The sequence below is a fragment of the Varanus komodoensis genome, unplaced genomic scaffold, assembly GCF_004798865.1.
Source record: "Varanus komodoensis strain SLA01 unplaced genomic scaffold, ASM479886v1 scaffold15, whole genome shotgun sequence".
NCBI classification, from domain to species: domain Eukaryota; kingdom Metazoa; phylum Chordata; class Lepidosauria; order Squamata; family Varanidae; genus Varanus; species Varanus komodoensis.
The window spans coordinates 21,398,976-21,422,920 of record NW_025335440.1 but is presented as its reverse complement, the minus strand read 5'-3'; the positions used below and the strand labels follow the sequence as shown (position 1 = coordinate 21,422,920).

The window sequence follows — 23,945 nt, the reverse complement described above, 5'->3', positions numbered from 1 at the left end:
GAGTAAGGAACTTCTTTCAGCTCAGGGAGATAAATCAGCTTCAGAGTGCTTGAAGGGATTGCCACTGCAGGAATGTGTAGGGCTGAAGGGAAAAGGGACAGGGCTAAAAATGCCAGCAAGAAAATGTCCATGTGGCAGATGGGGGCAGATGGGTTGATCAGTGGGTGTGGATGATGGATTTTTGTCAGCTTGGCTTTGTGTGCCAAATGCAACTTGCCTGCTGCAGCTGAGTGGCAGTGCTTGCAAGCGCAACATCTGTTAGAAACCAGGCTTGGCCCTGCCACTCACTGCTTGCGAGACTCCGTTACTCTCAGAGGTTTTGATGGTGGCCGCAGAATTATATCAGCCTGCAGTTCACACTCACAAATGCACATTATTTCTGAATGATACACCAAATCATAACATTTAACGGAGTAAGGAACTGGATGATGCTATTTTGCCTAAGCATAGTTTTTGCATTTGTGTCAGAAGGGTTTATGCATCTTAAGTTACATTTTTCTCAAGGAAAACTTCTGTTCCATGTTTTTCGGACACAACATCTTTAAATACCAGTTTAAATGTCATTAAATGTCAATAAAATTGAGAGCTGGAGAACTTTGTAAGCCACCTTGGGTTCTTTGCAAAAGGAAGAAAGGTAGGATATAAATGCAATCTAATGATGATAATTCTAGAATGGGGGAAGCCATACCAAGGCCGGGAAACCACCAAACCATCAGTGGGCATGTGGGTGTGTCCAGGAAAAGGGGTGTGACTACCTGGGGAACCCTAGAGGCCTGGACTGAGATTCTGAGATGGGTGGATTTGACGTTCCCTATCTGATTTAATCGCTAATCAATCACTGCTTTAGAAAATTGAAATACAGTGCATTGTCTTGCCAGACAGTACAGCTAAGTTTGCTGTTGTAGACCTGGAACTCAGGGAACTGAGTCCTGAATGTTGGTGCACGCCTGATAGATTGATTGTTTCAACCACTGGGTGGGAGTAAGGAAGGGAGGGAGCCCAACCTATACCGTAGAGGCAGAACCAGACATGGTATATGCAGATAGGCACTGGTGGCCCATATGGCTCAAGGACATCATCAATAGTAGCCAACAGCTACTAGAGGCCTTAGCGCAAGAGAAGTTGTCTCTCCTGTGCCACGCGCAGCCTGGATTTCTCTCTGCACAGGTTGTCCAGGTGTAATAGAGCCAGACACTGACCTATAGGTGGATTAAGGACTAAGTCCAGAAAATCCAACTGGCAACCCAGTTTAATTGATGATTTTCTCCCTCCAAAATAACTTTATTCTGAGCCTGAATATTGTTTTGGAATTTGCACTGGCACTGATGAATTTGATATGCTATAGAAACACCCCATGGACTGGCTTGAGAGATACAATATGCTAATCTGGTGGGATTCTGTTGTAATTCAAAACTTTTTTCTATTACAACTCATTTGCAATTACTCTTTTCTCCCTTAATTAATGAATGTTATTTTACTCAGTGCAAATTTCTAGCAGCTCAGTCATTGTAAAGATTAATGCTTTGGAAGCTCCATTTAGGAATGAAATAAAAGACTCGCATAACTGAAAGCAGCTTCCTCCCATTCCCAGGAGAGAACAAAGCAGCAGGGCAGCCATGTGCCTTACTTTACAGGGGACAGTCCTCTATTTGAAGGGCTGTCCAGTCTAAAATTGACTTATGGATTTATTTATTTATTTTCATGTATTTACAGGTCACCTATAATTGCCGAGGGCTCACCATTGTGACCTGCCTACTCATCTACCTCTTGCTCTAGCAGTGGTAGGAAGGAGTGGCAGGGGGCCCTGCCGATTTGCTCTCTGCCTGCCAAACAAGCAGTGGCCATGAAGAGAAGGAGGCTGAGGAGCAATAGCAGCAGGCGGCAGTGGTGATGAGAAGGGAGACTCCTGGGGCGAGATGTCTTGCCCAAGGGCCCTCAGAAACCTGGAGCCAGCAGTGCCTGGGCACAAGCATGACTTAGCTGCACGGTCAGCTGCCTGGTGGCCGAGCTGCAGTGAGAATTCTCTGCTCAGGTTTCAGAAGCATCAGACCCCAATGTCCAGACCGCAGCCCTTGAAAAGCTAGTTGTGGGTCTGTAGAGTAGCAGGTCAGCACTGGACCAAGGAACAGGAAGGGTTGCAAACAGCGACTCTGCCACTGTTCTGTTGCAACCAGTCAATGAGATTGCTCTTGGGAAGGGTCAATATGAGGCAGAGGTTTTCATGGGGTCCCTTTCCCACACACGTATCCAGTCTTGTAGTGAAATTTCAGCATCAAGAACAGCCACACGGACTTGCTCCGATTGTTCTGCCTCCGGCTGCTGGGTGTCCTTCATGAGGCTCAGCCAGGATGAAACCAGCATTCAGCACCCTGTTCCCAGATGCAGGACTGAACCCTTTGCAAGAGAAACCAATTTGCAGTTCTAAATACAATTGACTGTATTTAGTTTAATAATCATAATAAAAAAGATGAAACCCATAAATTACTTGTATTCTATGTAAATTTGGATAAAACAGTTGCGTTGCCAAGAAAAATAGCAGGAGCTGGCAAGGAACTGGCCCGTGAAGGGGTCTCTGGTGCAAAACAAAGAAAGAAAATGAGAACAAATACTGACACAAAGAGTAGGCAGCTCATCTATTATACTCCCTGCTTACACAAAATAGATCTTTTCAGACCCCTGTGTTTAAAAACCGGGCTTGATTCTAAATTAAGATTACCCCAAACGGCTTGTTAAGGTGTGCCTATTAAAGCCAATTCCTCCCAGAGAAGTGCTGGTTTGCTAGCTTCAGCATCTCGATAAGAGCACCAAAGTGCTGAGTGGTGAAGAACATTATAGCCTAGCCAGGGTAGTAAAATATAATTGGTAAGTCTTTATCTTTTTCTTGGTGAGAAATTCTATATAGTGCAGCAGTAATGACAACAGAAAAGGTTCCCGTTAGTTTGCTAGGTTTGGGCCAAAAATTTCTCCTGGCACAATTCCACAAGCTGTTTTGTGGAATGAGGCTAACCTAAGGTTTGGCCCTTTAAAGGTAAAAGGCAGGTCATCAAAGCCCTGGAGGTGGTTGGGCTGTCTAAGCGTAAGTGTGGCTGAGCCACACAATCTCTCCCTCCCTCTGCTTTTCCTGAGTCCAGGGGAGATGACAGACAAGGAGACCACAGCTTCCAGCTGCGGAGCCGTTTGCCTTCCCGCCTGGGATCCTGGCTTTGAAAGCCTGGGTGCAGGATGTTGAGCTGGGCTCCAGAAAATGGCTTTAGGATTGCCACCACTGTTGGCAAGAGCTGTGACATGATGTCACGGTAACCACTCTTCAGCGGTTTAAAAGACAAAGAGCTTAGTTGAAGTGAATGGGTTTAGTGCCAGCTGAGCACTTTTCAGGCTCAATGGGAGATTATATTGGTAGGAGTATGTAAACATGAGGGGATTAAACTCCCGCAAAGAGCGAAGGCAGCAGCAAAACACACACTAACTAGGGCAAGATGAGATTGGGAGAAGGAGCAGCAGAAACAGCTGAGCTGGCCAAGGAGGAGGCATGTGCAAGGATTTTACCTTGCAGGGTAGAAGGATGTTACCTTGCAGGGCTGGCCCACCCCACCTTCAGGTAGAGCGATGCGACAGCCTCAGGAGGCAGATATGGGGTGGGGTGAGCAGCCCTCCAACCATTCCTCACAAACTCTCCATCAGGTCCCCCCCGTGGGAGATCAGAATTGTACACACCACAAGGGAGTGGGGTTGTCTTCTACAGGCAGCAAAATGTTCAGGAGTCATCTGTTAGGCTTGCTGAGGCAAGTTCACATGTGCATGCTTATTACTTGATAATGAAATACACTTCCAAGTGAAGGCTGTTTTATAGATTTTGATCAACACCTTCAATAGTTTAAGTTCCTAGGGAATTTAAAAAAACCATCACAACAACAAGAAGCAGTTATAGCACTTTAGAAGCAGCACTTTGGCCAGTAACTTTGTTGGTTTTTATGAAGACTTGGGAGCATGGAGCAACTGTAAAGTTCACACTGTACGTGCCAGGCTATTCTCTCTGAAGGAATTCTGAAGGTCGGGTTGCCAAGAAGGCTATTTACCTAGTCCTTCACTTGAAAGAGAGCCTCTGCAGGTGACCTCAGGGCTGAGACAGATTGGTTTGGTCATCCCATCTGGCAGAGCCCATCTCAGCTAAAACACTGAGAATGATAAAGAATTGAAAAGAAATGATGCTGACATTATATATTGTGCAAGCATGTGAGAATCTGCCATGATTACTATAATACCTAAAGTTAGCAGCCCACCATTATATCCAATTAGGGAACTAGCAAAAAGCATTAGTTTAAAAAGACATATAACTTAATACATTTTAGTGCTGTAAAATCTATCACTCTGCGTTCTCTGATCCTGAATTTATATTTAAGGACTATAATTCCAGGGGAAAAGAGGGGGATAAGAAAGATCCCACATACACATCCAATCTCTTCTGAACAAGTAAAAGATAAAAAGATCATAGGTAAAACAATGCATAAGTGGGTCATAAGATATATTTTATATGCTTGAACTTTAAGAGGAAATGAACATAGGGCTCACATTTCAGTGCCTATTTGAGCATCCTGGGACAATTGATTAGTTGATAATGAGTGTCTGTCATCAAGTAATAAATCGTACAGGCAGGAAGTGATAAAAGAAAGGCTTTCTTGTCTGCTGATGGACATTTGCAGGAAAAGCTCAAATATTTCTCTTCAGTTCAAAGGAGGGAAGGCCCTCTCTGTTAACTTTCTTCCAGGAGTACTATAATATTTCCTCAGGAGAAAATGGTTTTGTGAATGGTAAAGGTATTTTTCCTGAGCTTCTTAACAAAAGACCAGCTTGGTGGTTTTGACATCAACTGGAGTTTTATGGATTCACACTCACTGAGCAAAGATACCAAATTCATTTTGAAAACCACTGTGTATTAGAGTAAAACACACAATGCCAACCTACAACCTAGAGACTATTTAAAAAAAAAATCAAAGTAATTTTAACAAGCAGACAGGGTTGGTCCAAGGGATTTTGGTGCCGAAGGGACAAACTGCAAACAGCCTATTCTCTGGAGCTAAACATAAACTAAACAATGGACAATGTGGTTAGCAGATCTCCCGAATCTGCCACCTAAATCGGGCCACCTTACCTTGCCTGAGGGCAGGGCCTGGCCTGCCAAAGGGGTGGGGTGTGCAATAAAGAAATGCACTTTTTGGGGATGTGCATTTGCACATTGGGCAATCTGAGGAAAAGTCCTGGACACCACTACAGAATACCTGCCAACAGCAGTGCAACAGAATAGTGTTCCACAGCAGATTGTGTTTGCTGTGAAACCAAAGTGGATGGGTAGGGCACTTTAGTGGAACCAAGGGCATTTTGTCCACAAGCATTTTGGCTATCTGGCAAACACACAGAGAAAAAGAAAATGAACGCAGAGATTGCTTTAGAGAAGGGGGAGGAAACTGCTTTCTTAAGGGGCTGTGGTCCCATGGGAAAAGTTGCTTGGAGGCTGCACCAGATACTGGGCAGCCAGAACCAAATGTTGGCAGATTTGGGGTGTTGCATAGCTCTTCCTGCATCCTCCCCTTATCCCTTCTCAACATTCCTGGTGAACACATACGTGCACACACAAAACAGAAGAGGGAGCTGTTCCCAGCAGAGAAGTCCAAAGAGCAAGAACGGGCCCTGAAGCATGTAGAGAGCCAGATGTCCCCAGACGCTTCAGGTTCCCTATCCCTGCTTTAAAGGATGCCATTTCTGGTTTAATATTCTGGAACACAAGCAAAGGTAGAAGGAACCGAAGCATCAAGGTCCTCAGGCGGCGGGGAGACTGGTGAGAAGACTCCTTATAGGAGAAAAGGGTGGGATATAAATGTAATAACTAGAAATAGTATCTCAGGGAAGCCAGTCCTGTTTTGCAGAAGCAACCAAGAATGAAGGAGAATAATGATGAAAACACAGGAGATGGAAGCAAGAGCAAGGGCAGAGAGAAAGAGGGGAGGGGGTGATCCCTAGGTTGTTGAGACCTGCTATATATTTTTAAAGGAATATTATGCCTACTGACAAAGTACTTCAATCCACATGCTTTGGGACTGTCAAATGATACATTTCTGACAAAAATTACTTCAATATGTTAACAGGACCCTAGGAACTTGAATTTATTCAAGTGATTTTAATATATTTTCCAAATGTATCTGCCTTAACAAGAACAAAACAAAAAGCCTCAGCAGGTTTGATTGCATAGGTGTTTCTTGACAGAAAAGTGGAAAGTTTGCAGCTGTTATGAATCCCATATCTCTCCAGAAATTATTTACAGCTGAGTGGAAGAGTTACATATTCTGCCTATTAAAGAATGAACAATTTCATGACATGTGGGACAATATATATTATTTTTTGTTTACCACTTTCATATAAACAGCTAATAAAGTATTCTATATTCTAAATATTCTATACTAATATTTTAATATTTGCAAAGCCATGTCTACAGGGCAGTTTCTCTTTCTTGTGATTCTCTGATAGATTTCTGAAGATTTAAAGGCAAATGAAGGCAAAACACTTTTACAGAATATCAGAAACTTTAATTCAAAGTATTGTGACACATAATATTACTAAGGTGTACCAAGCACTTATTCATTTTTAGGCTTAAAAACATGGATGCTATAAGGATTATAACAGGCACGTTGAGAACAAATCAGTTTAACAGGTTGGGGTCAGCTTATGGGGTGATGCTAGCTAAACTGTAGAACATTTCTGTAGAACAAGTGTAGAGCAAGCTAGTGAATGTCAAGACTTTATGTTACAAGATGCTTTCTTCTCATGGTGTTGAAGGGGTGTCAGTTTCCAGTATTTTAAAATAAGACAGATTTTGTTAAGAAGACTCAACCAAAATATCTTCAGGGAGAGCTAATATAAGGGTCCTCAAAATCTTAACAGGTACTAGCTTAGTATGTATAACTAAAAAGTCACCAGCACTTGCAAATGATGCCCAATGATTTATGCAATATACTTGAGGAAGTTGTGCTGTGTGTGGCCCCCCTGCTGTTCAATGTTAATGCAGATTGCTAAAGTGGTACAAGTAGTCCTGCTTACAGGATGTGGCTGTGCCACAGAAGGGAAATTAGCCAACAGCTGCTCTTCACAGGAAATCTTGGGAACTGTGAGAGGAAAGAGGGATCTTCAACAAAGAATTCTAAGCACCCTCTGAAAACGAAGAGTTTTAAGATTCTTTGTGGGAGGCCATGATCATCAAATTGGTTAAGGACCCAGCACAAGTTTGCAATGTAGATTTATCTTGACTCAGAAGTAGGAAATGACAATGAGACGGTTTTAATGAAGAAACATGAAATGCCAATTTTATATTCATTTAGTCTATCTGGCCATGTGTTTTAACATCTGATATATTGTATTCATTACTCATATCTAATCTAATTAAATAACCTCTTTGGTGCTGAAAGTACTAAAAGTATATTTGGGGATGTCTTTGAAACATGGACAATCCATCTGTTTAAGGTGCTTTTAGAGTTCCAGATGTGGAAGTGGAGTGTGTGCATATGTAGTCCTCTCTGGAGATTTGCAACTACTCAAACAAGCAAACGCATAATGACAGATGATTAGACAGGTTTAGCAGGAAGAGAATTGCTCCAGACACTCAGGAATGATAGTACAACCACACGGAGAAGAAGAAAATGTCTTTATTATGCCCCTGACCAAGAAAGAAAGAAAGCTTTGAAATGGAAGTGGAGAAACTATGTTGTTAAACATAAAATGTTTTGAATATTTAGTGATACACCACTGATAACTGTAAAATACACTTATTAAAGTTAAAATTGGCAAAATAAACACAATTTTCCATTTTTTTGTCTCACTTTTACTTCTGTTTTATTAATTTTCATTAGACATAGATAACCTGGAAAAATAATCTAAAAGGCATATTTCTCATTCATTCTAGTTTAGTGTTTGTCCATTCAGAGCTAACATACTGCAGTATTAAAAAGTAAATCTCTCAGGACATGGTAAAACTGTTCAGCATTTCAGCCGTACTTTGCTTTCTCTGTAGCTAGAGCCAGCCTGCGGATGTTTGCTATGCAACCAGCTGCTGCTTCCTGCAGAGTTTCATCCGTAGAGCCTGCCATACCGAGCAGAAGCTTGTTAAAAAAAAACAACAACAAAATGCAAGAAAAATAAAAAATAAAATGAGAATGAACTCCAAACCAAAACATTATACTGAAAATAAATTACTTTAAAATAACATGCCTACGGAAACACATCCAGTAATGAATGATAATAGCCATGTGTTCCACAGCTCTGGAATTAGGTTTTCAAGGCTGGATTCTCTGCAGCCCACTTGCAGAAAGAGCAGGGGCCAACAGCATAACGGAGTTCCAAAAAGGACTAAACAGATGCAGTTATGATAACTGTATCAATGGCTGTTAGAAAGCTTGGACCATTTCTCATAAAGGTTGTTTGTCTGCTTTTCACTGTTGTAAGGCAGGAGTGTTTGTCTTTTTAAACGCCCGGAAGGATCCAGATTTTGTCACGGGTTAAAGACTGGACTCTGGGCTAGATATTCCATTAGTATGACAAAGTGTGACTGTTCTTATGTTTGTTCCACAAAACCATTCACAAAGATAAATTTGATTTCAGGAGTCTCCCAGCCGGATTTTATTGCCATGCCATGCATCACTTTCTCCCTAAGTAGAGATTAATTTCCACTTAAGAAAAGTGTTTATTTTCTTACATATGTATTGTGGCATGTTCTACTCAAGTCATGCAGATGGCCAATTTATCCACCCTTAACAGAAAATGTCTCACATCTACCTGGAAACTGAGTTCTGTGTAGAAAAAAGTTGAGTAACAAACTAAATCTGATGCTTGACACAAAGCTGACACAAAAACCAGCAGCCTTTTCATCTTCTTCATCCTATATGTGCACTATATAGCCAGATTTACCTGTGTGGACATCATTACTTCATGCTCCTTTCCCCTGTCCACATCATAGGCTGTGGCTGGTGGAGGTGAATAATATGAGGAAACACCAGGGGTAATTCTGCCTAAATTTGGTTCGGTGTGGGGCCCATATGGGGTTGCCATTTTTAGCACCAGGCCCGTGTCAAGCATCACGCCTACATCAGATACTTAGGATGGGAAGTACCAACAACTGCACTGGGAAAGTGTCTCAAAACCTGATGTTGTGAGATAGTAAAAATATTACATAGGCGGAAATATTCAAGGCTGAGATTTATGATGGATTGTTTTACACTCAGGGCTGTCAACAACTTTCTAATAACCAAGTTTTACTCTTGCTGTGCAACCAGAATACTTCCCCACCCCTAGTGGAAATACTCTCAGAGTACAGAATCAACCATATGGCAGCGTGCCTACTTAAAATCATTGCTCTATACCAATAAAGGTTATTCCCAGTTTCTCTTGCAATTTTGTGGCAGCAAGTCTGTGACACAACTGCATAACTATTTAACTTGAAGGAGCTACATGGAAACTCAGATTTCAGAAAGCCTCCCAAACGTTTAATGTGGCCTCAGGTATTTTGAAGGGCACATAGTCTTAATTAAAAATCATTTTTTTCAGACTACAGCCCTCAGTATGCTGAATCCACCCAAACAACATTGAATAAAACCAGAAAAAATCTGTTATCACTCAGTCCTTTTGCATATTTTTCATACTACTACAGTCTTACATAAAATTATGAACTGCTAAATATAAAAGCAGAAATTAAACACAGACTTAAGAACTATATACTGCCTTTCACTAACCTTCCAGTGCTTAGGGAGGCATGGATCACAGCTACATACATATGGTATGTGCTTATAGAGATCAAAGCATTTTATACTTCAGGAAGTATTTGTGTTAGACTAATGCACAGAATAAGCATCTTTGCAGTCACCTCTCACCTTCTGACCTCTAAATGTAATTTGTGAAAACATTCCATTTTCTTACTAGAATTCCATTTTTAATCATTTGTACAAATTTAGCACAAAGTTCATAGAATCACAGAAATGTAGAATTCCAGGAGGCAAAGCTGTCAAAGTAAGATGTTGCTTCATGGTCAGTTAGACAAACTCAAGCGAGTAAAAGCAGTTTTTGCCTTAATTTAAAACATCCATACCAGGTCTCCTTATACAATTAAAAGACACCCCAGTATTCTGCTGCAAGGAGGAAGGATAACTTTGCATCAACACCAGCAGTGCCTGTACTACAAGATCTGAGTCAATGGACAAGCCCAACAGAACCACCACTGTAAATGACTTGGGCAAGATGAAAACCAGGAAGTACTGGTGGGACATGGAGCACCGGTAACTGATCCCCCAGCTCCATCTGTAGGCTGAGGACAAGCCGGGCAAGCTGCTTAGGGGAAAATTCTGTCCCAGTCCACAATATGGCAACTCATCACTTGAGGCTGAACATGAGAATGCCTGATTTCCAGATACAGGCTCCTCCGTAAATAAGCACTTTAGAGGATAGTTAAGAGCGGTACCCGTAACACATGGGTAGGTGTGAGCATGCCGTTAGTCACTGATGGAAACGGCTTGCATGAGATGCACGCATGGCTTAAATCAAATGCAGTGCTGTGACTGAACATGGCACATGATGGAAGGTGCGCATGCCTGAACTGCACAACTGTTGCCATACTGTATTAAAACGTTTTAATGACGAGAAGCAGCAGCCTACCTGATCCTAGCCCTCCGCTGTGCAAATGGTCCTACAATTTGCTTCATAATCATTGCACAGCTATTAATCGTTTCTTGCTTCCATAATCATTACATTAACATTGCTCCTTTGTTGAAGACCCAGTCCAGCTGATAGGTGAAGTGCTGGAACTTTGCCACTGCCATCAACGGACAGAGAGAGACCCTCAGCCTTGCAGTGGCTGCATTGTCAGGCTGAGTTTCCCCCATCCACTTCTCTTCATGCCTGTTGCAGTGCCTTCCTCCATGCTATTCCTGAAATGTCACCATGTATTTTTGTTTCCGCCATGAACTACCATTCAAATCAACTTGAATTGCAACACGGTCCCTCAGGCACGCGGCGATTTTCCTGTGAACCTTATGGATGAGTTAAAGGCAGAAGTATTTCATGTGCCTGAATCAAAACCAAAAGTATGCATGTACATAGTGTACATACAGTGGTTTCAATAAAGGAACAAGGAAAACACAGGCTATTTATAATTATAGCCTGTATGTTCACAGCAGATCTTTTGCCTTCTTTAAGGTTCTGAATGATGAAACCCAAACATAATTTTCCTCGTAATAATCCTTTGGATGATTTTGGCTTTGTAACCAAGTCATTCCACCAAATTCCTGGGATCAAAACAGTATTTTTTTTAAAGGATGTTATTAAGTCACAGTAACAGAAATGGTTCTCCCCAGCCAAGTCCATAGAAAACAATTTTTCTATTTTTTTGTTCATTTCATTGTTTTTCCTTTACAAGATCACTTGGCAGTTTAGATTTTTTAAAAAAAGACTAAGCATGATTTTTTTTTTAAGGATACACCTAATATGTAAAACATAACCATGTGCCTCATGCTCTGGTGGGGACAGAATTAGGGCTGCCCTAATCACCACGCTGGACTTCTTGAAAAACATACTTTCACTGGTGTGGGACTTGATCAGGGCATGGTGGCTACAAGTTATATGGTACTGGATGATGGCAGCAGTGCTAACCAAATTAACAAATTTGGTAAAAAAAAAATACAAATTTGATTAGAGAATCCTGAACTATCTTTTACTGTTCCTGCAGACATATAGTAAGGTTTGTTTCTGTCTTTCTGTCTTTCTTTCTTTTCTTTTACAAAGAACGAATAACATATTTAGTTAGTGCCGCCAGTGCTTTTTATGCAAACATTGGATGAATAATGAGAAAAAGCTTTCAAGTTTGTCCTTGGGGATAAACTAGCTTTATTTGCGAACAAAGGAAAACAAAAACAAAAATGAATAACATTTTTATATCCACTCTTGTAATTTTTTTGCTGAAATAATCAATTGCTTCCAAAAATATAGTATTGTTTCATAGTTTTTTCATATATTCATTTCATGTTATTTTTCTAGTTATTTTTCATTGTGTGTGTTATTAGGTTGGATCTAAATGGGCCTTTCTGTAAATGAAAGGAGACCTAGTTAAAGCGAGAACTCGGGCTGGCAATTTTCACTAATTCCTCCTTTTTCTACAGCACAGCCCCCTCCCCTGCAACACGCAAAACACTGGTTTTTCCAATCCCCAGTGCAGGATTTCAGAAACTGAGGAATGGTGCAGGGAGCAAGTGGAGCCAAAATCCAAGTACCTTATACTGTAGGCAGAACTATTTGTGTGGAGATCTGGATTTTTTTCTTTTATATTCTCTGTGCATTTGAAGCTGTGTTCAGTTTTTTAAAATAGTTTCTATTTGTTTTCAAACTTGGTGAGCTGAGCAGAACATCTGTTTTGCACACCAAAGGTCCATCCTATTAACAGGATTCATACCAGGTGATGCGAAAGATCTTTCTCTGCCTATGACTTCGGGGAAATGCTATCAGGAAGAGCAAGCAGTATTGGGCTTCTGGACTTCTGTTTTCCTGGCTAGTACCGAACAGGCCGGGCTTCACATAGGTTGGGAGGGCCCATTGTTCGACTCAGTGGCCTTACATCAAGCAAACGTACACACCCATCCGAGTGAAGCCATGCCCCCTGGGGACCCTGATGGCCAGTACCTGCCTTGATGTTCTGCTATAGCTCCTGGCAGGAGACTGCCCCATAGCAATGCGAGTGTGTGCCTCTGACTTCACCCTGATTATCTCTTTTGGCTTCTAACTGCAAAGCTATGTTCCCGCTAAGCAAAACTACCCTAGTGGTAGAAAAAGTTACTGAAAGCTTCAATCACAAGGACATATTTAACATAATTTAAAATGTTTCATGTTTTTAAAACAACATAACTTTTAAGTGTGTTCCACTTAGTATGCCTACCAAGTTTCAGGTGTCACAGGGCTATGACAGAGACAGAAAGATTCTTTCAATATTTTAGATTGCTTCATATATGACTGTATACCAGCCTGGCAATTTTAAATTGAAAGGTATATGGAAAATCGTAAGTAAATAAATCAATTGCCAAATTGCCAAGTAATAAATGCTATCCAACAGTGTTGCTGTAAACAATATATTGGGATCCATATGAAGATGCAGTTCCTACAACTTTAGCAATGGTGACAGTTAATGAAATCTACATGAAACTTCCCAGAGCAACTCTGAAAGGAGATGAAAGGCATATCAACATTCTGCATGTATATATTGCATGTCAAGGAGAATTACAAGTCAGACCATTCTGCACAGGTTTTTTTTCATCAAAATAGGACTACATTATGATATGCCTACTTCTGCTCATGTAACTGCATTAATAAGTCACTTCTAGGGTGGCATTGATAACTTCAGTAGCCCGTTTACCCATGTCTCCTTACAAGGCAGACACTGGGATACCAGTCTAACCTTGTGAGATAGCTACCACTCGTGGCCCAATCCATCTCACATTTTCCTTGTGAGGAAAAAATGTAGTGGCGAACTACATGGAGTGGAGCTCCCTTGGGTTCCTCAGAAAAGGAAAACTGTCAGGATATAAATGCAAGGAGGGGGAGGGGCGACGGTGGCAGCAGTTTCAGTGCTGAAACCAGTCCTGAGACCAAACTGAAATGAATCTAGAAAATCAGTTCCATCCAAGAATGACTGACGTTCTCTGAGTACCTTGGCCAAGAATGGTATAATGGCAACTGACCTATTGTTCTTTTTATGTCTTGAATCCAATATATGTTTTTTCAAGAGTGGCCTGATTATTAGACATAAATTGGACCAAACTGCAACCCTATCTAGTACTAGAGAGCTGCAGATACTGATGAGTTGTATAAAGAACAGCTTTTTCCTAGACTGATTGAAAGTAAAAGAAAAAATTGCTCATTCTATTGTGGCTGCTGGATTTCTCCATCATGGCTGGCCACCACTCAATTTTTTTCTGAGTGGTGCTGGGAATTAATAATTACACTTTTCTTTCACAATATTGTATTTTGCTTCTTCCATTAGTATTTTTAACAAAAGATGTCAAAATCCTTGTACTGTGATCTTCTAATGAGCAAGAGGATAGGAATAGTAGTTGTACTCAAAAAGAACATTTTACATGCTTTTTTATAATATAACATAAAAACGGTCTTGAATAAAAACATATGGTGGAAGCCCATCCAAAAAAGTATCAATCTAGATGCAGCCAATGTTTGCTTTCAACGCTGTACTGAAGACTGGAAACATTTGAGGCACCCACATTTGTGTGTTGTTTTACATATGTAATTTACCCCTGTGAAAAGGCTTCTCATTTGATTAAATGATAAATACAACAATGTGTGGTTCAATCCAAAATAATTAGGGTTAAAACTCAGTTACTATTTCATTGCTACTTAAACTCAGAGCTCTTTGCTTCTTGTCTATGAACAAAAGAATAACACAGTATTTGAAATGCACATGCTACTAAGAGAGAATCTGTCCTCCAATTCCATGGTTGAAAGTGAATAGATTCCAGCCAAAAAATGGGCATGGGGAAATTCCCCTTTCGTATAAAATAAAACCTAACTATTGGCATACGATCAGAATTTCCATTCAGCCAAGATGCTCACTAATCTCTTATCCCAGAACAAACAGGAGATGTCAGAAAGTGGATCGATTGGGCTGCTTGCTTTGGTTGACTCTCTTTGGAGCACTTATAATAAGGAGTCTCTTGGCTTACTCCAATAAAATAGTCACGGTGGCACCTAATTTAGGCACAGGTATCTTAAGATCTATTAGTTGGATAACTGTGATGCACTAATCAAAGACCAAATCAATCTTTTAAAAAATGTAATGGCAATAAATATCAATATATGTATTTCTTCTTTAAAATGATTTTTTTTTCAAGTGAGACTTAAATTACCTTTGAGTCCCTTGTATACTATTTGTGAATGTTGTTAATGCAGGATAGGATATGGAACAGAAACTGAATGGAACCCACAGTCAGTGTAGTTTTGACTTTTACTCTTCAGGTTTTAAATGCCCTTCATGGCTAGTGAGCCAAAAAATAAAAAGCAATGGAAGGAATCTTCCCAAGTGGGGAAAAATGACAGACATGGTCAAGCTTATTCCTTTTCATACTTAGCATAAAAGCAAAAAAGTACCCTCTTAATAGTGAAGGGGACTTAACAAAGTGGATAAGGGTATAATTTTATCACGCCTAAAAGAGGTGCCCATGAGTCTACCATTATTTAGAAAAAATATTCCATGAACTTCACTATCTTTGATAATTTCCAGCTAATCTCCAGTATTCCATTCTTGGGCAAATGTTGGAACACATGACAGAATCTTGGCCTCATGGGTTTCTGATAAGTCTGTAAGACTTATCAGCCCCATGGGTTTCTACAAGACTTAGGGTCAAGCTACTTGAAATATTATGTTCTCTCATACAAATTTGCTCAGTGTTAAAATCTTTAGGAGAGGTCCTTCTCCTGTCATCATCAGAGAGTCACACTGCGGTACCAGGCACAAGAGAGAAGGCCTTTTTGATGGCTGCTCCCAGGTGCAGGAACACTCTACAAAAGCAAGCCAGGTAAGTTCCACCTCTATTGTCCTTCCACCAGAATACAAAGATTTTTTTAAGGCTGTCTTTTGGCTGAAGTATTGATTATCATCCAACTTCATGTGCTCCTGAAGTTTTTATCCACTGCAGACTTCTTTTTATTCTGCATTTTTATTAGATATTTTTATTATCAATTCACAGTCTTGAGCAGCAATGTTAGTGGAAAAAACATGATATAAATTTGATAAATAAATATTTATTTAAATTTTTTTTTTGTATGCTGTCCTTTACTATTGCGTCTCAGGACGGCTTACATGAGGCAATGAAATGGCTTATAGTAAACCAATGTAACCACTGAAACACGTAATAAGAAAACTGAGGGACACTGGAAAAAAGAGAGGCAAAGCAAATGGATAGGAAGTCATCAAACGTCACAGAGGACCAGCTGCAGCAGGAACAAGGAGTGGGAATGAGAAGGGGCCAGGAAGGCTGGGATGCTTTGATTCTGCTTTCAGAACAACAGAGTCTGGAGATTGGCTAGTGTATCCCTCGTACATTCATTAGTTTATTTGATGAAACAGCATTTCCCTCACTGCACAGAAGTCAAGAGAAGAAGGGAAAGAAATGACAATCAAGAAAGCAGCTCAGTGGGCCTATCCTTTCTCCTAGACCCTATAAATTAATCCCTATGGGATTAAGGCACTGGGCAAAAACACTGGTGTTTCTAACAAGAAACCCTTTTTCTTCATGCAACTCAGTAGGGCTCCATTTGTCTACTGATACATATGGAATATAGAGAAAAGCTTGTGATCAGGTCATACTTAGACAGTTACTTAGGTCATACTTAGACACTGATCAGGGGTCATACTTAGTCTGGGGTGGGGAGAGATGTGAGACTACATCCTATCCTTTTCTTGACATTGCTCCACTAATTTGGATGGAGAAGGGGGAAAAGTTACAGTCAGAACAACTGATGGGAGTTAGCGAGCTGCTACCAAGTATAAGTATGCAGCTGAAGCCTAGTTTGAGAACTGTTAGTCTACATCATTAAATACCAGAATGTCGGAGTCTATATATGGCTCTAAGTGTTTTGGCATAATATTTAGAAACACTCAAATCACCAGAAACATTCAGAGAGTACAGAGAATCTTATGGGATACAAAATTCATCCCCTGAAAAGCAATAGGAGATTCTGATGATCCAGAAAATATGAAGCCAAAAGTCTTTTAGCATACTTTCATCTGAAATACTTTTTCAATATAATTTTTTATGTTGCTGTGTTTTTTGAGAGACTATTAACTTACAAAGGAGGCACTTGGCTGGACAAACAGGGCAAAGTTCTTTGTGAGATATGTGTATGTATACACAGACAGACATAAAAACACAACACTTGTTTCAGTTCACTGGAAACTCATTTTACTAAGATTAAAAAAGAAGAGCTACATTACTTACCATATGTAATAAGCATTAGGGAGAACAGAATTTGCCAGACCTGTTGCTTTTCTCCTTACAATGTACATTTGCACTAGCCTAACCCATGGGACATACCTTCTCCAACCACTGCCATCTCCTCATCTTTTATCTGCCTTAGATGTTCTTTTACAATTTATTTTGATTCCTTTATGTTTTTGTGAGGACGAATTTCCTCCTTTGTATAAATTAATGCAGCAAAGGAAAGGTAGGGCAAATCTGGAGCAGAGTTACTAAGCAGAACTCTTCTTTTCCAAGTCTTAACTTTCTGCAAGCATTTTATTACCTTGAATGCTTTTCCAGTCCATATTTAAAAGAGCTATCTAAAGGCCGCGTAAAGTACAAAATACAGGTCCAAAGTACTCAATCACTACACAAGAGTCTTTCTGAATAAAGCAAAAATAGAAGTAGAGGTGCATACACTGCTTGCACCTAAGTCAGATGTGCATTGGTGGTGTTCACTGAAGTGCTGGTGAGGCGATTCAGTGGCTAGCTTGAAATACTGACGTACATATGAAATTCATGAGTTCTCTTCTCCACAATCACCACACTGAGATCATCAGAGGCAAACTTTAGCTAATATGCCATTTTGAAAAAAAAATGTTTTATAAGAACATGGACTGGTAGCAATGCAACTGTGGAATGTCTTTCCCAGAGACACCCATTCAGCTATTTCCCTTGTTAAGAGGCTTGCTTGGATTCATTTGTTCCAAGAGACATTCAGTGAAGGCTATTATTCTTTTGTACTTTTGGTTATGCTTGCATTGGCAGTATAATTATTATGTCTGATTTTAAGACTGCAATGCGCGATATATAACATTTAGGATGTGAGCCTGTGGCCTCCCTACACTGTCTGAGGGAGCACAGGATTCTCTGGAGCCCCCATCCCACCTTCTCATTTCAGCCAGTGCAGAAAGAACTGACTTGACTGCCTCTCCAAGCTCAGAAATCAGTTTCGGAGAGGAGGTAGAGGTGTGCCAAGGTGGCACTGGGGAAAAGAGGCCGGGACTGCTAGGTTCTACCATATCCAAACTGTGCCCAGCCCCCTTTCCTCCAAGTCCATGGCACTTCACCTGTGCAGCCAGAAAGAGCAATACAGGTGAAGTTCAGGGCATGAGGCATGGGGCAGTGGAGAATCCTGCCACAACACCTCACGCTGTTCAATTTTGCAGCCTTAGACATGCAACATTCCATTCTGAAAGCATTTGGTTTTCTATGCTATACACAAGAGATCCAGTTTTGGGTGGGGGGGGGAATGAATATTATCAGTGAGACACAAGAGTTAGGGTTAGGGTATGTCCTCCTTTACACAGGACAGTCCTCTATGTGAAAGGCTGTCAGAGTAAGTATTTTGAAGATGTCCTCCATCTGAAGGGCTGCCCAGTCTTAAAAATAAAAAGCCCTCAGGAAAAAAGCTAGTTGCCCATCAACAGTACCTGGGCAGAAGCCTGAGCAGACACACAAGTCCCATCATCAGTTTTCCTCACTGTGGTGAGATGTGCTGTATTTCTATTTAAATTATATTAATGTTTCAGTTTATTTATTTATACATAACACCCCAAAGCCAAAAGTCTCTGGGAGGTTTACACAGTCCATATAAACAGAAGTTAAAAGTACAATAAAATATCATAAAATCAGAAATTATCAAAAAGGTTAAAACAAGTAAAAATAGATAATAAAGACAAAGAATAATGGGAGAGAATCTGCAAAGCACCTGGTGATCCCCCTCAAGCCCCTGGGTGGCCAAGAAAGTCTTTAAAAACCTCAGAAAAGAAAGTTGTCTTAAGCTGGTGCTGAAAAGATGACAGATTTGGCACCAGATGGGCCACAACGAGGAGATTGGGGCCACCACCGAGAAAGCCCGCCCCCTCGTTGCCATCCTCCACACCTCCCCCAGAGTTGACACATAGAGGAAGGCCCCGGATTTTGAGCATAGTAGCTGGAGTAGATCAGTTGGTTTCCACCTTTACATATTGATTAGCATATGACAATTTATGTAAATTGGTGTCTTTCCTTCTGGTGATACATTTCCTCCCCCCTCCCCCCGGCACTTTGTAAGCAGCCACCCATGTTGAATGTGTCTGGTTTTTTCATAAACTAACAACTTTGTAACCATTGCAATGTTATGGTATCTTCTTTCAAAAATGGAACATTTTTAATGTCATGGTGTCACTTTAAAATGCATTTCTACATTCACAGCCTCATGAATACAGCTATAGTTTGTTGTAATAGATATGGTGAGCTCTTTCAGGCCGCAACCCTATATCCACTTTACTGGGAGTAAGTTCCATTCAATTCAATGGCACTTACTTCTGAATACAAATATATAGTATTTCAGTCTCAAATATTTTTGTTCTGCACTACCAATATGCTGAATTTTGACACAAAAGACCTAATTTCACATCTCAGCTTAGCCCTGAGTTGGTCTTGGTTAAGTTACTGTCGCCCAGCTGCAGGAAATTTAATAGATAAATGACCCTAAAATGGAGACAGAGAAGATGAGACGCCTAGAACATGAAACCAAAATTGTTTTAAAGCTTCTGTAATTAAACTTGAACAAGTAATTGTACAAGATGGCAAAGATTCGGGGCGGGGGGGAGAAGGCCTTCTCTGGAGAGAGGGCCCATGGCAGGACTACTTAGATGGCATTCTGAACTATTCTGTCATTCCCTATTTAGCTGATTTCTTTTGTTAAACGAAAAGAAAAAAATGAATGCAGCACTGGGGAAAATAGGAAAGTAACAAAAGCAATACGGTGTCATACGGACCCACCCTCTGGCTCCCAATAAAATCCTATTAATGAGCCACAGAGTGGTTGCACAGTATAAGCATTGCCTAGAAGCACTCCAAAATGCACGGACAAGAACATTAAGTGTGCTTTGACCTTTTATATTCAGGCACCAGGAAAAAGAATCCAATGCTGCCTTATTACCAAAAGAAAAACACACACACATCACTTAACAGAGGTTGAAGATAGGGATGTGCCAATTGCAGAGAAGAGGAAAAATTTCCCTAGTTTAAAAAAAAAAAAAAAAGCACAAATCACAGCCCATAAAAAAGAAGCCAGGTCGAGCCAGCACCACCGCAGGGCTGATGCAATGGAATCCATGGGGCTGAGTCAAGAAAATCTGTCAGATTTTCACCTTCCTGTTGGATTCCTTATACATCCCTACTTGAATCATAAGAACCGGATTGAATAAAGTCTCTAATTCTTATATTCTTTACAATTCTACAGGGTTAAGATCAAAATATGATCTGAAAGTTTTGCCCACCTGTGGAGTAGATCTGAACAGAAGATTTGCAATTTTCATCCTCAAGGCCCTTTCCAGACCTAAATTGCCCCACTAGATGCTGGACTTCAAAACTTTTACAAGACTGAAGTTGTTTAAAGCTGCTGCATGACCTAAAGACCACAAATAGATATACTATCTTTATTCCTTCCTTGGAGCTATTCAGAGAAGGCACTTCAGGATCTCACAGAGTATGCCTAACTATGGTTGGGTGAGGCTGCTGCTGTTAGCCCTGCCTTTGCTCCCATCATGCTTGTTTACCTATCAGGTTGGTGGAGCTCAGGATAGGGGCCTGCTGAAAGGAAACTGTGTCCAAAAATGCAGCAATGCCAGTGTTGGTGTGGGCCTTCCCATGAGTAGCCTCCTGTTTGTGAGCCCAGGGCAACAGCTCCTGCTGCCCACCCTCTTTAGAAAAGCACTGTTCTGCATCCACAAAGACATGAATGAAGAATATTTCTGTAAAATAAGTTTCTTCACCCATACCAGTTTTGTTTTCATAAAAGTAAATGTATCTAACAGCTGCTCTTTATATAAAAAATAACACAAACACCTGAACTTTGGGAAGATACCGTAAGGAAATTGTTGCGGCATCACTAGTATGGGTAAAATTAGACTTTTTTTGAAAGTCCCTCCCAAGAATTGTAAAGATTCTGTCATTTTAGAATAACGTATGTGCAAATGTATGTTAATACTTCACTAAGTTAGAGATACCAGAGTGCTAGTTCAATAGATTTAAATTTTATCTAATTGGTAAAATTAAATTTGCTGTTTTCAGGCAGAAATGTATCATATTTTCAATGCATGCCAAAAAGACTAGTCAAGAAGTCTGAAATACCATTTTTATTGTTATTTCTTATGTTCAGCTTCTGTGAATAGGGTTTTTTTTTCTTGCAAGGAAACTATTTTTGCTGAGCTCATTGCCAAAAGTAATTACCTGGCACTCTGCCTCGGTGTGCTAACCCCAACAGCTGCCAGTTAAAAGAAACCCGTTTTATTAACTGTACACTTCATTTTTTCAAGATAGAATTGTTGACAAATAAAGTTCCTCTGGGAGTTCTTTTCTTCATCTACATCACATTAAAAAGGATCTTTATCAGGCTGCAAAAGCCACATGTGGTATTTCAACAGCAAACTGGGGCTGCTGTGGTCCACTTTACAGTGGCAGATACCCTGTATGCCTCTTGAAAATCCACTTGTGTAGATACCGCCTTTCCAGAGCTGTATGTGACGTAGTGCAGGGACATACATGGGACAGAAAATCAGTGTTCTTCTGTGCATGCATGAAAATGGCTTCCACTTTTGCACAGGGCTCTTTGGATCCCTGCTTGATTTTTTTTACACATTCTCCTAAACCAAAATTTGTCTTAAGACAATTGCAAGAAGCTTCTCAGTGTATTTCTGTGGTTTAGAGAAACTGCCAAGTAGGAAGAAAAGGACATTCCCTGCATTTTCTGAAGTAAGATAAATACAGAAGAGAAACCTAGATGAAAGATGGAACTGTTATCTAGGGCCCATGCCAGATTCTTTGGCTTTTTGGCAAAAGCTGGAAGAGTCAACGAGCAGCAACCTTTTCCATTAAAATGAGCAGTATGTATTTGGGTTTAGCATACCTTGTTTATACATTCTGAACCTTCAGAACTGTCTATTTAAAAACGTTTTAATGAATCCTTCTGTACAAATTGGCTGCAGCTCCATTTATTTGAAACGGCTCATTTATCACCAAAAGAGCTGCAGGGCACAGCTTCTGTTGAACTGCTCCAACAAACCTACAGCTTAGTAGGACAGGCTTCTTTTTATAAGACTAAGAGATATTCAGAACATGCCAAGATGAAGATGCCAATATCCAAATTTGTTATCCAAATGTGCCTAAATTAGAAACTTACCAAGCAAGGGCTAAAAGCAACAATAAGATCATCACTATTACTGGTACCAACTCTTACCTGGGCTTAGACCAACTGCAGTGAGGCTCCCACATGCAGCGACTCCTGGGCACTTGATGCCTGACCGCTGGACGTATGGACTAATTTCACTACTGAGAGGCCTTGCTTTGGAGGTGACATAAGCCAATATGAACATTCTTCCTTTGGAATTACATCTATGTGCCATCCAATGGTGGCGTGCCTGTGTAAGCAACCTTTGATCACAGCTTTGGTCAGGTATCCCAATTGCAAATGTTAAGCCAGAGGTGTCTAATTTGTCCAGCTCAGGTCAGATGGTGCCCGATATATATGTATATCTGTCCTGCTTTAGAGAGCAAATATTAATAGGGATGAAGACTGAGCACACATGAAAAAGCACCTGGCCAGTGAACACCATTCTGCCACAGTGGATAATTCACACAAGACTTGGGTTGGGGAAAGTTCCTTGCTCACCCAAGAACCTCACTGTGGTCACCCCCATGGGATAGTCAATTGCCACAAAGGAACTGTGTACATGGAGCTCTCTTCAAAAACCAAAAACTGCAAGTAAACTATTTGATGGGGGTGGGGAAGTAAATGGAGTTTATCTCTAGCCTTCACCACCACAGACTTCTGATTCCCCTCAGAAAAGCAAAAGGTGGGTTTACTATGATGTGAGTTTTAAAGGCCACTCTATTTCCAGGCATACAGCCCTTAGCAAGATCAGGCAAATACCTCTGTTATGACCCACTACACTGGTTTTGCCAGCCTGAGGCCAAGTATGCTTCAACTACTAAGCAGCCATGTGGTACGTTCCCCAACAACCTCCAGGTTGCAATGGCATGAAGCCAGCAGCAGTGGAACAACCAGCAAAACAGCACAAAAGGAAGGTGCTTTCTGAGTAGAGCATGCATAAAAATCTGACATCCTTCAGAGCATTTCTTTGTTCCAGAGCTGCACTAGTGAACCACGGATAGGTTTCAGAAGTGTACCTCAACAGAACCTTTTGTACTTTCTCAGTAGAATTACTATTAGTTATTTTTAAGACGTGCAACAGTTTGACTCTCAAAGCTAATGCCATGGAAGACATTATATTGGTGCAATCAAACCAATATAATATATGGAAAATGTACACCTTTGGGACACATTAATAACACATCATACACAGAGAACAAACTCCTACAAATAATGGCGACTTCTGCATATATGACAGTTGCTTTGGCTATGTTCCCACTCTGAGAAGGTTATTGCAACTTGCTGCTCTTTATTAATAATGCTAATGCCCTAGAGACATTGGTAACCACTAGGAAGCACTCCTGCCTGCTATTCTGCAATGCTTCACATCTACCAGGTATGTTTTCATTGTACATGAAGTTTTCTAAGGTAAAGTTAGGACATAGAAAATGTGGACAGTGTTGCATCTGAATAGGCTCAAAAGTAGAAAATATTTGCAAATTGTGTCATTTCTACAAAGAAAGATACTGAAACTTGAATCTAATTGAAAGCTTCATCCACTCCCTAGTCACTTGCAGAATAGGATTAGCACACACAGTAAGACTTGTTCTCTACCAGTATTGAAATTTTACTATCATTTGGCCACTAGAGAAGTAAAGTAACTCTCAAGAATATGAAGATATCCTAAAGAGCTCTAAAATATATTTTATGGCTTGGATCTAGACTCGTCCTTCTTTAAATGGAAGGGCTCCTTCCAAGAA

General features: G+C 40.5%; 1 protein-coding gene across 4 annotated transcripts in view; it reads right to left on the bottom strand.

Moving 5' to 3' along the window:
* Positions 1 to 7,864: 7,864 nt before the first annotated feature.
* ODAD2 (outer dynein arm docking complex subunit 2) overlaps positions 7,865 to 23,945 on the bottom strand; it is an 84,262-nt gene continuing 68,181 nt past the window's right edge. For 3 of the 4 annotated variants that reach the window (XM_044425313.1, XM_044425311.1, XM_044425315.1), the window contains one exon: positions 7,865 to 8,144. In XM_044425313.1, the coding sequence (XP_044281248.1) occupies positions 8,031 to 8,144 (114 nt within the window). In that variant the 3' untranslated portion in view covers positions 7,865 to 8,030. The remainder of the gene's footprint in view (positions 8,145 to 23,945) is intronic. The other variant, XM_044425314.1, reaches the window with a different exon arrangement.